The sequence below is a fragment of the Stegastes partitus genome, unplaced genomic scaffold, assembly GCF_000690725.1.
Source record: "Stegastes partitus isolate 25-593 unplaced genomic scaffold, Stegastes_partitus-1.0.2 Scaffold1202, whole genome shotgun sequence".
In the NCBI taxonomy this organism is placed as follows: domain Eukaryota; kingdom Metazoa; phylum Chordata; class Actinopteri; family Pomacentridae; genus Stegastes; species Stegastes partitus.
In genome coordinates, this window is record NW_007578933.1 from 209621 (window position 1) to 225314 (window position 15694).

Consider the following 15694-nt stretch of genomic DNA (forward strand, 5'->3'; position numbering starts at 1 on the left):
ACAGCTGCAAGACTTTGCTACACTTCCTGCCAGTCTCTGAGGTTCTGCGTTGAAGACTGAGGCAGAATTATCTAAAAACCTGACTGCTATTCCCAGAACAATGTTTTGGCACAATCAGTCATCCTATCAGAGTTGATGTGAAGTTAGTTCAATAAAGAAAAAAAAAAAAAGTTTAATGTCTCCAGGTGGAATTTTTTTGCTACTGCTTTGACTAAACTGACATAAGAGCATTCAGGCAAAGGAAATTAATTATTACAACTTTGGAAAGTAAGACAGGAGGCAGACATCAACTTTGGGTTGTGGAGTAAAGTGCATATTGTCCCTCTCCACAGGCCGTGCTGTCCAGAATTTCTCTCGAATAATGTGATAACTCTGTTTGGCTCCGTTTCATCTTGAATTTATTTGAGAGGCAACAATTTTCGAATGAATCAATATTGTTTTTATATCCCATCACCCTCAGTCTCTCCTGATAGAATATTCTATTTATTGTGCATGCTGAGAATAGAACAGAAAGCAAAGGCTTCTGTCAAAGTTTTAGGCATAAAAACACAGCGCGCACCTTCAGGGTAAAGGAAGGTTGTCTGGCTCACATTATAAATTTATCAGAGTTCAATCAGACAGTCATCCTCTGTGTTTGCGCCTTAACTATGCAAACCCTAAAACACATAGAAGCCCGGGGCGCTAGAATGCCATCCCTCGTGATAACCCGCTGTCTAAGTGCAGATGGACTTGCGTGCGTGAGCTGATGGATCCACAGGGCCTGTTTTTTTACATACAGAGGTGTATTACCACCTCTACGAATATTTCCCACAGAGTGCTGAATCAGTCCCCACGCGCTTGTTTCAAACTATTCATGTGCGTTGACTCAATCACTTGTTCACTCGCTCTCTCTTTTGAATCATCACGGTGCAGCTCAAAAAAACAAACTGGAGTAGCGTCGACTGCTGTTTCGCCCCTCTACATTTCTCACTGAATTGCATGAAAAAAAGAGATCGCCCACAGGTTAGTAATTCAGATCTTGTACTCCTGAATTATTGATGCACAGGGGGGGAACCTACACATGTGATGGCATACTAACCGATACAGGAAGGAAGTGGCTTGTCCCAGACACGCCTGTCCCCGCTCAGACAGGTCAGCGTACTGCTGCCGTGGAGACTGTATCCAGGGTTGCAGGAGTACAGGACAAAAGTGTTGGCATAATGACCGTCGTCCTGGATCTTATAGCCGTAACTAGGGACACCTGGTTCTTCGCAGCGTACGAGGTCAAAACCTAGAAAGTAACACACAGACACACACACACACGGGTATGCAGACACATACAGATTAGATCTTCCTGTCAAAGCAGTAAAACAACGCTGCATAAGTGAACAGGCTGATTCAGTTCTGGACAAGAGGACGTAAGGTCATTCTGTTCTCCACCTGAATCCCACTACTTCCTGCAGAAATGTTAAGGCTGAACACGCTGTTAATGTTAAAATCCAATGTGACAGTTGTAGTGAAAACTACTGGGTTCTATGAAATGTAGAAACTTCACCCTTTTTCTGACAGACGTGACGGTAGCAAGAAGCGCCAGTAGTTATATTCATGGATTGATATTGTGTTTCCTATATGAAACTGTGGAAAAACATCAAATGATCATTTCCCGTCCCACACCAACACAAACACACAGAATCTCTGTGTTTTGAAGATAAACAATAGGAAGGCTTTCTGCCGCTAAGACGGATGGATAAACAAAGGCACCACAATGTCACCAACATATTTTTTTTTTTTTTCTCTCAGGTCAGCCTGTTATGAACAAAATGTTCTCCCTCAGATCAGGGGCATCGGAGCTGCTACGTAATGGACAAAAAAACACAATAATTCGGCTGCCATCAGATACTGTCTACACCGAGGTTTATCTGTGTCTGTAGTATGTCAGCCAATTTATGACGGGAAAACGGCCCGAAAGAATATTCTGATCTATCTTGTAGATTGAAAATAACTGACAATAAAACGAGCTTATGTCATCTACAAACTACAATGCATCCACATATACGTCTACAAACCTCAGCAGACTAGAACTATCTTACTGCAAAGAAAGTTTTAGTTTTGATTTCATAAATACTCTTCTGATAAATACAGCCTCTTACAACAGTCGGTTCCTTCGCGGATCCATTTCAGTAAAACAAATAGCCTACATCTCACCTCTGTCAGCCTCTCCTGTTAATGTCCTGAACAGGTGTTTTGTGAATTCGTATTACGACCATTAAAACAGCCTCGAACACGGTGCATCGCTGAAGCTGTTTTACTCGGTCCCTGACCCTGCACAGGAAGCCGCCGCTGCCTCTCCCCATCAGACGCTTCTTCCTCCTTCCTCTTGTTTAAACCATCTATCAATCTCTCTTATCTATCCATCAGCTCACCTATTGTAGCAGAACTTTGAAGAAGGTGTCACCTTCTCCGGTTTAATGACTTGCAAATTGACGAGTGTCTAATGGTGTAACTGACACACAGAGCGTCTATCCGGTATCCATACACCATCTACCGTCATTCGTTCGTCCCTTCGTCCAGCCACTCTTCCACTCCAGATGTGTCACTTTCTCACCTTCTTTTAATGACTTGCAGATAAATGCTCCTCTAATAGCCTCTTTGACTTACACAGCAGCTGGTCTTGCCTTCTTAACAGACTCTCTTTAAAGCTATTAGGACGTGTGTGTGAGTGTGTGAGAGTGTGTGTGAGTGTTTGTGAGAGAGACAGAGAGTCTGTCTCAAGCATTCATATGCTCATTTCTTTTCTTCTATATGCTATACAGTTTCACTCCGGCCTTCAGCAGAAATTACCTCGAAATGTTGGTCCCTTTTCAGCTGTCAAATATGAAAGAAGTAGCTTTGTAATTCGCTGACTGAGAAAGACTAGTCTCCACAGATTTGTAGTACATGACATCTAGTTGGTTCTGGTATGTAACAGTCGCGCTAAACATTCACTTGACTGAGGCGCAGGACAGCCGCAGGGTGTATTCGAGAGGACAATCAAACTCAAGATAGCCTCGCTCTCTATATGGACCTCCGTGATTACATCGTCCAAAATTACTGTTTGTGTGTTTGTATGCATATGTAAAACTGTGTGTGTGTGTGTGTGTGAGGTGAATAACTCTCCACCACACACGCTAACTTACTTGTGTATGTGAGTCGGAAGCCCTGATTGGTTCCAGAGGCGTTGCTGTTGAACTCCAACCACAGGTGATTGGACGTGCTGTTAATGACATGACCCGTCATGTCATCGTGTGTGAAGTTGCCAAGGAGACGAGATGAAGTGTTCTCTCCATCATACACCTGTCAATCAAAACGTAGAAGCAGGATTGCAGAGCGTGAATAAAAAACACGAGTTAAAGGTGTTTCTATAGAGGGAGCGTCAATGAACATGTGCACTGCTGACCGGCTCAGGAAAAACAACAATAACTAAAAAAAAAGTCGAAAAAATTATGAGGTAGAAAAATTAAAAAAAACCTTTTTGCATCAGGGTGGACCTTGTAAAACACGCCAAAGCTCACATGAAAGTTGTCACGGTCACAAGTGAGGCTTAAGTAATTATTCCAGAGTAAAGAAATAACTGGGGAGCTTCATGGTGGTTAAATAAATTGGCTACCTTACTTAAAAGCTTGTTTGTCACATTAAAAGTGACAGAGTGAGACTGCTGTACAAGCCCATTTTTTTGAAGTTTCCAGTTTAATCCTTGTCTAGCACCTGTGGGAAGCAGTAGATTTGAGTATCACTTTATTTCTGTACTGGCAGAAGGGATCTTGCAGCCCAGACAGAAAAAAAAAAAAAAAAGAAGAAGCAGTTCATTCACAGCGGAGGATGTCTCCAGCTGCGATAAGTGTCCTAAATTTTTGTTTATATTTTGAAAAATTATTCTGCTAACATGGACTCATTTTACAGAGGAAACCATTAGCAAGCGAGTTTCCTAGAAATCACCGATAAAAGCTACAAGTCTCAGAAAGCGTGTTCTTTACTGTGAACTAAATACAGCGACGCATGTCATCGCATGTTCGCGCATTAGAGGAGGTAAAAATAGACAGATTTGATTTACAGCAGGACAAAAACATCATTAAACTAGATTGTTATTGCAGGACGTTGTATTTCTTTTGTTGATCAGCTACCAGCTACGACACAAACATTAAAGTTGTCTGCATTTTAGCCTTCTTGCAGAACTGAGTCACTCTTTTCGCTGTGTGGAACATAACCTGCTGCTAACTGTATGCTCATACAGGCAAACCAAACAAGAGAGGAAACAGCTGGAAACCACTTATTTCAAATGAGCACTGTGAGACATGGATATGGTGAAGAAATGGCTGCCAGAAAAATCTTTGCAACTTGGCAACATAATAAAGTTGAGGAGAGCATCCAGTTGAAGAGCTGATGCGTGTGATCACTACTGTACCGTGTATGTTCACTTACCAAAGGTCCTTCCACTGTATTCACATTTTCTTTTTTTGTTTGTTTTTCTCCAAAGCTTCATACACTGTTTTGTTGCTTGCATCTTCAACAGATTGTTTTTGGTGTATGTTTGTTGTCATAGAATCCTGCAGGCATGACAAATGTGTGTATTTTTGTATAATATTATTTGCAACACACCGAGCATGCAGATGGAGTATTTTTTGTAACTTTTGAGGCCAACTTTTAAGCTCGCAAGCGGTAAGTACTTGTTACCGAAACACTTTGCAATGCCATCACACAGCTGGGACATAAATGTGAAGTGCTCGTGCTCGAAATGCTCATGCTTATATCTGGCAGCCTGTGACATTTCCACAGATTGGCGGCGACGGCTCTGCAGGTGGCAGGAATGCCAAAGAAAAGGGCCGACGTACTGTTTCTCTGCGCTACAAGTGCTGCAAGTCGACGGAGACGCGTCTACTCGCTACGAGCATGTAGTTACAGCGTATTGGAGTATGTGGTTGTGATGGAAAGAGAAAATATAGGAATGGACAGTGTGAAATGGTATGGGTCGCATTGCTCCTTCTTCTTCCCTCCCCTCGGTGTCCCCCACTTTTGCATCTCGCTGTCTGTCTCTTGCTCTCTCCTTACGTTCCCTCTATCTTCCTCTCCTCCTCTCTCTGTTTCAGTAAAACTCCGTATGGTTAATGAAAAGCCCTGCAGCTCATAAATCAACATGTCACCATCTGCCACCCCTCCTCTCCTCGTCTGACTCTCCCCCCATCTCTCTCTCCTCCTCCTCCCATGTTCTCCTACCACCTCTATTTTTATAACAATTCCTGCACACCCCTTACTTTGTTTCGTTCTCACCCTCTCTTTTGTCTTCGGGGATGAAGTTAATCTGAGTAAATTTGGTCAAGCACTGTATTAGGTGACATTTTTGGGCAAATTGAGCTTGGTAAGCCTTTTCTTTGACAGTGCCAGGGCGAAAAAACGTAGCCAATAGCAATAGGAATTGTAATGAGCTCGTTCATATGTTGCTGGAGATTTTCGCCTCAAGCTGGCTGGAGCTGTCAAACAAATGGTTTCTGTTCGGAGTGTTCAGCTGCAGTAACAGGAATTAGCTCCATTACTGTTAGCCCGGGGAGTGGCATGCTAATTGCTAGCCTAAGTGGTACTTTGGGGCTTTCCTTCCAGTTCGTTTTAGTTTGCCCTATGCTTTCTGCTAATTCTTTGGGAAATTATAATTAACATACGTGTAGTACATTAGTAGAAATTGCCCTTAAAATGCATAAATGTAAATTTTTATCCCATCACACGAGATAACTATAGTACAGATAATTCCATCGCATCAAGCATCTGGTGTCTTTTGCATAATTACTACTTGTTACGCGGCTAGTTTTGGACTCTATATTTTTAACATGATGGAGGTATATTTGCGAGAACCAAGCTGCTCCATTTCACACTTTTTCCCCCCCTAAATAATTGATGAGACCAAAGTTAAATAACCACGCTTGCAGCTATTATTAGATCTTTATCAGTAGTGGGACAAACATACTGATGCGGCAAGCCAAAAAAACATTTGGCCTGCGAGTTAAACAAGAGGAAGCATAGTATATCATTACACATGTTATTTAACTCAGAGCAAAATATGCTCTGGTGAGGGTGAGAGTTCAGATTGGACGAGAGGCACAGCTGTCCTTTAGCCAGAGAGTTCAAGTCAGGATAAAAAACAGGAAATGTTCAAATACATTCAGAGTGAACTATTAATTCTACACCTGCGTAAAAAGACTAAACATGTTTCAAGCTGTTTGCACTTCTCCCAAAAAATTAAAAACAAGAAAACCTGTGTGTTTTTTTTGTCAAAGCAATGAAATGTTTTTTCACACCCCAGTAAGTGCATTAGGGAATTTGAAAAACATGAAGCCTGTCCAGCTGTTTTAATGTTTTAATCACTCCTGCTGTGTGTGAAAACAATCATCCAACTCCAAAAATTGCATTTACTTAATTACACTAAGGGCTATTAATTATTACGTCAGACTAACCTGGTCAAATATCTAATGAATTACAGCTGTAGTATTTTGCTAACTGTGTACTTTCCGTGCATATACATCACAATGCAGCACATTATTGTATTGAAACAGCTGCAGGAGGAAATACTGCTGCAAATAAACTCTCAATGAAGCTTATTTATATTAAATTATTATGATTCAAGCATCAATACTGAAACTAAAAATGTAATATGGCTAACGTTGAATACAAACTGTCATTCTTGTAATCAGTCTTAGGGACCCATTAGTGATTGATTGGTATGTTGGATTATCTTTGTGTGTGTGTGGGCACTGAATGCTAGAAAACGTGCTTTATCTCCGTGCCTTTCTTCAGGAATCCGGGTGTGATGGACTATTATGGGCCACATTTAAGCATGTTTATGTCTGTTAACCATCTTTGTGTCACTTTCCTCTTCTTTAAGGGATTTTTCCTCGTTTTTTATATACCTATTCCACTGGGAACATTTCCAGCTTTTACAATGACGTTAAGCCTCTCTAAAAGTCAGGGAGAACCCTGCTAATACAATCTAACCACAGACAGGCTCAGCCAATGCTCTGGGCCTAAGACTGATAATACACTCTAACCACATACTGGCTTAACCATGCCCTCAGGCCTAATACCGCTAAGAGACATTGTGAATAGAAACAGTTTTAAACGATGTCTGTAGGACACTGTCAAGACTGTAGAACAGTTCACACGACTGCTCCTGTCTGACGTCGTAGCGGGTACATGTACCGGAGCAGAGGCTCACAGTATGAGGACACACGGAAACATCTGCAACTCTCTTTGTAATTCAGAGGTACACAGGTACCGACATCCACGTCTCTAATATGTAAACACTTCAGTGAATACTTTACCTGTCACACTGTGACACCTCCACATGCTTGAAATTTATGAAGGCAGCAACATACTGAGAAAACCATAATGACATTCTGCAGATCAAGCTTGCGTCACCTCACAGTGTCAGGCGCAACTTATCTTTTCCAGCTACAGCTGACACACATATGATCAGTCAATATGGTGTTTGGTTGGAACGAAACAGCAGCTGAGGCATTATTTTTATTACAAACAGTCTCAAAAACAACCGCATCACATTGTGCAAATGCAATCGTTCTTGCCCTTTTAATCGTTTTCTGTGGTAGAATAATTATTTTACTTTCCGTTACCACGTAGTGCAACCAGTGAGCATATTAAAAAGAACAGCCTTCAGGTGCAACAAGTATAGACCGCATTGTGTTCATTAGAGGGTTAATAGAGGCAGAATTGATCCTTCTGTGCCACTGCTTGCTTCCGTTGCATCCATTCGGCCCTGATGGCCACTCCAGCAGGAGCACCATCAGCACTAATAGAGAACATCTTCTTACAGCAATGTTTAACACATCTAACCGGTAGGGCCAACCTTGATAATACAATTTAACCGCACACCGGGTAAGCCAAGGATTCAAAGCCCCCCCCCCCCTGTTGTTCACGCTTTTCCTCCTGCCTTGTTCTTACACACCTCATATAATTAAAGGATACACATTGCCTGACACCTTAATTAGACCAGGTGTGCACAGATGGATCAGAACCTCTCAGTATGCTCAGGCTTTGAAGACCGCATTGAAAAACTTTGTGCTCCACAATGCGACACAACAATGACTGCTGAATACACTGACATGAAATGTGTAGAGGTGAGATTCCTCTTCAAGGCTGTCATTCGCTTTTGTGTCGAACACAATGAAGGAATCAAAGTATAGACACCGCCATAGCATTTTTTGTTCACTTTAAACTTGTTGCAGTGTCATACAAAACTTCTTGATGAGCGAATGAACTTGCGATGGAGCGGCTTGTGTGAACTGGAAACGCATTCACAAGTCAAGTTAAGGTTTCAAATTTTTATATTTCTTATTACATAATTGATCGTTAACTGTGATTAGATGTAAACATAAAAGCAGCTTCCTGTTGGGTTTACGATCCATACTCTTTGATATTGTTGCGCACCAAGGGGCAGAACAACAGGCATGTTCCAGAATCCAGACACCGTTTCTCACAGCTGTAAATTTTGTAGGAGACCATTTCAGAAGACAATTAACACAAAATTTTCACTCAACTGGAACACGTAAGTCGGATGTTTCCATCAAAATGACCACTCACGGCCCTCTTGGAGACAACAGGACGTCTCCTAGCTCCCCAAGAACCGGATGATAGTCATAAAGTGTCACTTGTGAGAAGAAGGAGATTACCTTCTTCACTGCGCCCTCCTGATCCTTCTCTTCCTCTAACTCTCAGAACCTTCTCTACAGCAATTAACTGAACGATTTAAATCCGAAAATTAAGGGAATCCAACATCGCTGGAGTGATGATCCCAAATCTGGACTCAATCTTTAATACCAGGACCGGTATCGAAGAACACACTTGATACACAAACACTTCTGCCTCTGTCACAGCCCGTATGAGATAAACATATCGCGTTTGATATCACCTGTTTAGTGGTATTTCAGATTTGTGATCATAATAGATATTTAGCAATTGTATTTTATGTTTAAGTAATGAACTCAGTGCACTATTTGGCCTCTGGACAGTGAAGCTCAAACCGACCCGTTAGGATGAACACATCCATGATTGGTTTGATTTGAATCTGGCTCCAAAACTTTCTGTCACTTGAATGCACGCTGGGTTTCCTTTAACTATGTTACTGGGCTTTTTAAAAACTGTTTTATTTAGACTTGTTACTTGATTTCTTTTTTTCTTTCATGATGACATTTTACCTCCTTTCGCTGCACAATGACACAAACGTTTTCTTTAAAACAAGAGATTTGACTCTTAGCATTTTTACTTCAGCACACTTTTTCAAACGCGCCGACCCGTGTCCCTGAACCAACTCATCCAGCAGATCATCACAGCGACACATCCTGCAGCGGCCTTCCTCTCCCTCCTACAAAGGCCACGCGAGTATCAGTTTCTTTCTGCTAAACGGGTGAATTTAGAAATTATAGTTGGCTTCTCAATTCCAAAGTAGTTCTGAATTGATCACCAACTGCTTCCAGTTACGATCACTATTAATTAATTAGTTCACTCACATTCATTCATTCACTGTCGGTTGTTTCGCTGTTGCTGTTTGACTGTTTGTCTCTAGTAATAGTTAATAAATGTTCTGTGTATTATCGTCAGCTCTAGGGGGTCAATAAAAAGGGAGACTTTTGATTATAAGACTGTCCAATGCAAGCAGATTTGATAAATTATTAATATTCAATCTGAAGTATCAGTAATTAATTTACGAGCTTTATATTTGTTGGTGCCTCGATTGCAAACGAGTGCAATTTTAATCATAAAGTGCAATTATACATACATATATGGCGTGCCTGCGTGAGGGTACATTTCATCATAAAATCTATGAATAAACAAATCCTAAATATTTATATCCTAACAAGAGCTGTCATATAACATTACATGCTTCAAGAAAGTGCAGTGGGATCTATACATTTTGCAACCTATCTTGAATTATTATTTGAAGCCTGGATGGTCAATTATTTTCAAGTAAAACAAACAAAAAAAAAAAGCAGGCAAGGTTTTGTACATAACATGAGTGGCAAGGCCTGAAAAATCAATGAGAGACATGTGTGTCTAAGCAAATGATAGTAAGTAATCTATAATCATGTACGTTTCTGCTCTGGCGTGAGCACTACAGTAAATACTTGTAGTTTATTTATTTTGGCACATAATTTAAGTGCGCTCAGGATTGTGTCAGCTTCCACAACTCAATTATTGTTTCCCTTTCAAGCATAAGCAAACCTATCACGTAATAATCTCTTCAAGCATATGAGTGTCAAAATATATACAGCTTTGCATATAGACAGCTTTTAATAGCATAATCCCGCACGTTCATTGTGTGTGCATTGTGCGTGTGTGTGTGTGTGAGTGAACCCACACATAAATTATGCATTTATGGATTTTCCACCTGATTGGGGAGAGCTTGTCATGTTAGTCTACGTGTGCGACCGTGTGTGTGTGTGTGCGTGCATGCATACCTTGAGATAGTCTCCATCTTGCAAAGAGAAGCTCTCAGCTTTCAGCCTGATTCCTTTGCCCTTTTCAGTAGTGATGCGGTAGATGCACTCATGGTTGTTATCGTAGTTGGAGGGGAAATTTGGAGAAAGGAGAACGCCTTCCGGTCCTAGCGAGGAGGCGCCGCACTCGGCTACAGCGAGGATGTAAAGGGGAGAGGGAAAGTGTGGATGAAAATCACAGCAATTCTATCTAATTATTCTGAGCAGGCTGGATATCTGATGGTGGGCTTGTTGTGCAGGGGAAAGAAAAAAATAAAAAAAAGAACTCAGGAGAGGACTCACAATAATATATGAAAAATGGAGATTGCAGTAAAGTGCATATCGAGTACAAAAAGAAATATGATTATATTGTTAAAATATCTGCTGATGTAATAATGAGTCCTATAATGTAGCTTGAAAATCATTTGTTTGAAACGTGCTTCAAATACGACAATAAAAACAAGGATAAGGAACAACAGCAAGCATACATTCAAAGCAATTAAACTACACAAGATTAAAAAAAAGAGGGCAAAATGAAAAAGTTTGTATAAAAGCAGATCTGGATTAGTTTGTTCGAAAAAAAAAAGTGTTTCATCGAAATTATACAGAATTATCTAGCAGGTGCAGTGCCTATCAAAGTTTAGGAATTCAAATAAGTGGAATTTTGTCATATGTAAATGAAGAGAGGAGAAAAATAAGAGAGCCGAGCAGGCTTTTAACTCCCATTGAGAAGGACCACCGCCACATCGAAGGCAGACAGAGGAAATGGAAGTAATGAGACAGACAAGAGGGAGAAAAAAAAAGGTAGCGTGGAACAATACGAAACACAGGAAAAGACGCCGTGTTTATCAAATCTGAACAAATGTGGAATTTACAACAACACTTCCGTAAATGCTCCGCGGTGTCGAAAGCAGATTAAGGTAGGAGATAGGGAGCATAAATTCAAGGATGCAACCAGCCATTCTTCAGATATTCTTTTTTAAAGTGAAAACAGTACCATAGAGTGGGAGTGAGAGAGAATAGAGTGGAGAGTGGAGAGGGAGAAGGAAGGAGAGAAGAGAGAGAGCTGGAAGAGGAAGAAAAGATATCAGATGAACCAAGACAGACAAGAGCCTTTTGAAAATGTGCAGAGAGAAATTAGAAAAGGGAAAAGGGGAGTAACAAAAGACACAGTTATAACACTTTTCATATAGCAGCTAATGCACTAATTATCTACCCAAGGACTGTCTAAATACAGAGGGAGAGGAGGAGAAATAGCTAGAAAGTTAGAAAGAGAGCGAGGGACATTTAGAAAGGAAAAAAAAAGAGGGAGAGAGATGAACCCAATGTACGTTGCCAGCTGCTGTTGCTCAGTTTCCTCTTAGTCAGGCCTGATCTCTTGACAGATAATGCTATTATAGCATTTTCAGTCTGCTCTTTCTGGGGCTTGAAAATTACCAGCAGCCACCAGTCGGACTCTCATAAATTACGAGCAGCTTCCAAGGAAACACTGATACGCATCAAATACCAGAAAATTACAACCTGCTAACAGCCAAATCCTGGCAAATAAAACCAACAGTCAACCAGTCGAATAACTATAAATTACTATTCCGCTGGCGATAAAAATCCTGGTGAATTACAACCAGGAAAACGCTGATGCTTTACCTCTCGGCTTATTCTGATAAAGAAGTTTATTTGAAAATTAGATTTTTACCATTTATTTTCACAGAAGATGTAATCGACTAATGCTATGATACCGAAGCCAAGAAAAATGTGGTTTGTTAGAGTGTTGCTCTATAATGTGGAGTAAAGACAGTAATGTAAAAAGAAAGTTGTCTGAAAGTCTGAATATATACACCTGCATGCTCACTGATGTAGCTACTAGTCAGCCCGTCTGGCCTCTTTGACTGTCTTACCTATGCATCGTGGTAGCGTGTTGCTCCAGACTCGCCGGCCTCCTCCCAGACAGGTGATCTTGCTGTCTCCTTCAAGTCGGTAGCCGTGGAAACAAGAGAAGGCCAGGGAGTCACCAACTCGAAACCTAAATCCCATCCTCCTGCTGAACGCTGGTACGCCAGGATCCTCACAGGGCTCTAAGTCGTACTCTGTGTGGCCAGGAGAGAGAAGAAAAATGAGTCACTATGAGGGGAAGAAGTGTCCAAAAAAACTGTGTGAATGTCGAGCTAGCCAACACACAAAGAAAAGAATTAACATTAAATTTAACAATACCATGTAATTGTATGCAGTTAAGCTAAATCCAACATATAAACATGATGAATTAAATACTGATTCATCAAATTAGATCATTAATTCAAATGCTAAGAATGCTAAACAAGAAGAAACAAGAACATATTCTATTTAAATATTATTTTCCCTGCACCATTTACATTGTTTAGTCTCTCTGACCCACTGAGAGGGGCGTGTCTGCACACAAACACCAGCTCCAGATGGGCCGTGCTTTAAATAAGGTGGGAATCATTGTCAAGAATTCACGTGGACTATTTAAACAATAGTAAACCACAAGTAGTAAAGATGCACACAAACAGGTGATGACATGGCTTTGTGTGTGTCTGTCACGCAAACCACGAGGTTTTAGATTTAAACCTTTCATCCGTTTGGTTAGACGAGTCTTTAAGGATTCTAGAGACACCTTCAGAACAAACATGATTTAACACACATCAAGATTAAACTTAATGTTGGAAAAAAATTTGCTCCATGACCCAAAAATATACATAAAGGGCACAAACTAGGACGAAACATTATCATAGAAGGAGGCGTGTGTTTCTGGATTTCAGCTGGATTTCAACACGTGAAAACAAAGAATTATTTTTATTTTTTAACTGTTATCTTCCTCCTGGTCTAACAAAACACACGGTGGAGTTGTGGGTGGAGGCTGAGAGCTCGTCCTCGGCAGCTTTTGAACTCCACAGCCCTCTTCAGCTCCGTACTGTGTCACTGTATTTGCTTACCTCACTTTTGGAAATGGAATCATATCTAAAGGATTTGATTTAGATCCCTCTAGGAAGTAAGGCCCTGTTCACACTTTCCATTTCACTCAGAAATACGTTGCATTACTATAACTAGGGGGTATAACTTTCATTGTGTCGTAACACTAATGATCATTCCAGGACAAACTCCAGTTCGGGGGACTTGCTGCTATTAGCCCGTCATGCTTGGGGATGCCCTGGTCACTTGTAGCTGGCTCTGTGAACATGGGAAACAGTCGCACAGTTTTCATGGAAAAGCTCAGGGAAGCTTCTTTTATTGGAGGTTAACCAGATGCATATTTGCAAAACCAACCAGTAAGTTTTGATTAAGCTTAAAAATCCCCTTTGGCTCGCTTAAGGAAAACTCCCTTCGACAAGTGCGACAAGTATTTTAGAGTTTCACAAAAGAAAAGACTCACTTGTGAGCTTGGCAAATGTACATCTGGCTAACTATCCTGCCGCCATTAAAGAGAAGTGCATAGCAGCTTCCCTGAGCTTCTTTTATGGGACCTTCTCACTCATGCAGTGAATGAGACAGTTTCAAATTAGGCGACGAGTGCAGTATCTTAATGCTTTTTTAGGTTTTATAGTAGGTCTATGACAATGATCATAACAGTAATCAGCTTAAAAAGGCATATAATTAGGTTTTAAAACTTACAGGTTGGCAAAGTGCCTTTCTGTTTCATGCTATGTTTTTAATCACCTTCACTGTTAGCTTATTGCTCTCAACATTTGTAAGACAGGATAATGTGCCATGTGTGCACACAAGAACTAACGAGCATGTAACACGGCCATTCCTCCGGTTTATGATATCTGTTCAGTCTGTCGGTCTAGATCAGAAAGATAAGGGCCTATGTCTACCTAGAAAAGTGGATTAAACATGAATGTAGTGGGCAGAAAACTTTCCCTGTGTTTGCTAAAAACGCAACTTCTGTTTTGGCGTTCTCACCTGAGAAAGTAATATTAAATCCTTCGTAACTCATGGAAAAATCCGATATGAATCGTAGCTGAGCGCTGAAGTTGCCAAAGAGTCCGGCCTTTACACTGGGGGGCAGCACTGAGCCGGTGAGTCGGGCCACTGGAACCAGGAAATTGCCGTCCTCGGTGATGGACAGGTAGTCGTGGTTCTCCTCCAGATGGAACGTGTGGAAAACCAGATGGACTCCTGCATGAATGGACGGCGGGACGGATGAACGGACAGATGAACGCATGAATGGATGGATAGACATGCGGTAGAAGGCAGAGGGTTAGTCACAGATACGCAAATAGCAGCAGATGAACACAGACGTCAAAGCAGAAACAAACCCGAAATTTCAGGCGGCACCGCACAAAGGTCTGAGACACTTTAGATGTTTAGATTGTTGTTCATTACGCAACACCATTTGACGAGTCCAAAATAATTCAGCGTCACGTCTGAGTCATAAAGAAACTATCTGCAGCGAAAAGAAAATCAAGGAGCTCCCACAGTGCCCTGATCTCAGCATCACTGAGTGAGTCCGGGATTACATTAGGGGGGCAGAAGACAATGGTTTTGGTGACTTATCTGAAAGAAGACGTTATCTGTTTGTCGAAAAACTGTGCAGGAGAATTTGTGTTGTTTAAAAACTAAAGGCTAGCGTCTAGAACCTTTGCACAGTGAGCAAATTTACATGTTTATTGGCACATTTGTTACCCTGTGAAGAAATAAATGAGAATAACATTTTTCAGGCGAGAATTGGTGTTATAATGTCTTTTTTTTTTGTGCGAGTGATCTTACCTTTCCCATGAGACACCTCTATTGTCCAGGTGCAATTCAGAGAATTGGGGTAGAAGTCAGGAAAGCCAGGAGACAGAATAGTCCCGGTTTTACCAAAAACATAACCTCCACAAAGAGCTGAGGGGAAAAGTGACAGAGACAGAGAAGTTTGGAACAAAGCAGGAGAAGAAATTTTCTATTTTACAGTTGTACACAATGGATTCACCTTTTGCATTGAGCTGCAGCATCCCACCAATATTAAAGATGACTGGTAGGTTAAATAAGAAGGATGCACTGTAATGCCTTGAAATCCAACAATGCTAAATTCCCAATTGGTGTCTCAGCTATTCATGAATGTGTCCTACACCACAATGACGCGAGTAAACAAGTCATAAAACCGTTTTTCCTGCACCGAACAGCAGGTGAATGGAAATTCACTTGAAGCTTTCATCCGGTAATCACATTTCTCGTGGTGAAGGAACATAATGTTAGCAATATGTGTG

At 41.0% G+C, this 15694-nt stretch overlaps 1 protein-coding gene across 1 annotated transcript in view; it reads right to left on the reverse strand.

The window, feature by feature from the left end:
* Positions 1 to 15329, reverse strand: part of LOC103368769 (CUB and sushi domain-containing protein 1) — a gene marked incomplete at its 5' end in the record, with an annotated part of 122606 nt that extends 107277 nt beyond the window's left edge. The window contains 6 exons of the mRNA XM_008297239.1: positions 1079 to 1270; positions 3156 to 3312; positions 10473 to 10642; positions 12386 to 12574; positions 14406 to 14621; positions 15213 to 15329. Of these exons, the coding sequence (XP_008295461.1) occupies positions 1079 to 1270; positions 3156 to 3312; positions 10473 to 10642; positions 12386 to 12574; positions 14406 to 14621; positions 15213 to 15329 (1041 nt within the window). The remainder of the gene's footprint in view (positions 1 to 1078; positions 1271 to 3155; positions 3313 to 10472; positions 10643 to 12385; positions 12575 to 14405; positions 14622 to 15212) is intronic.
* Between the last annotated feature and the right edge of the window lie 365 nt (positions 15330 to 15694).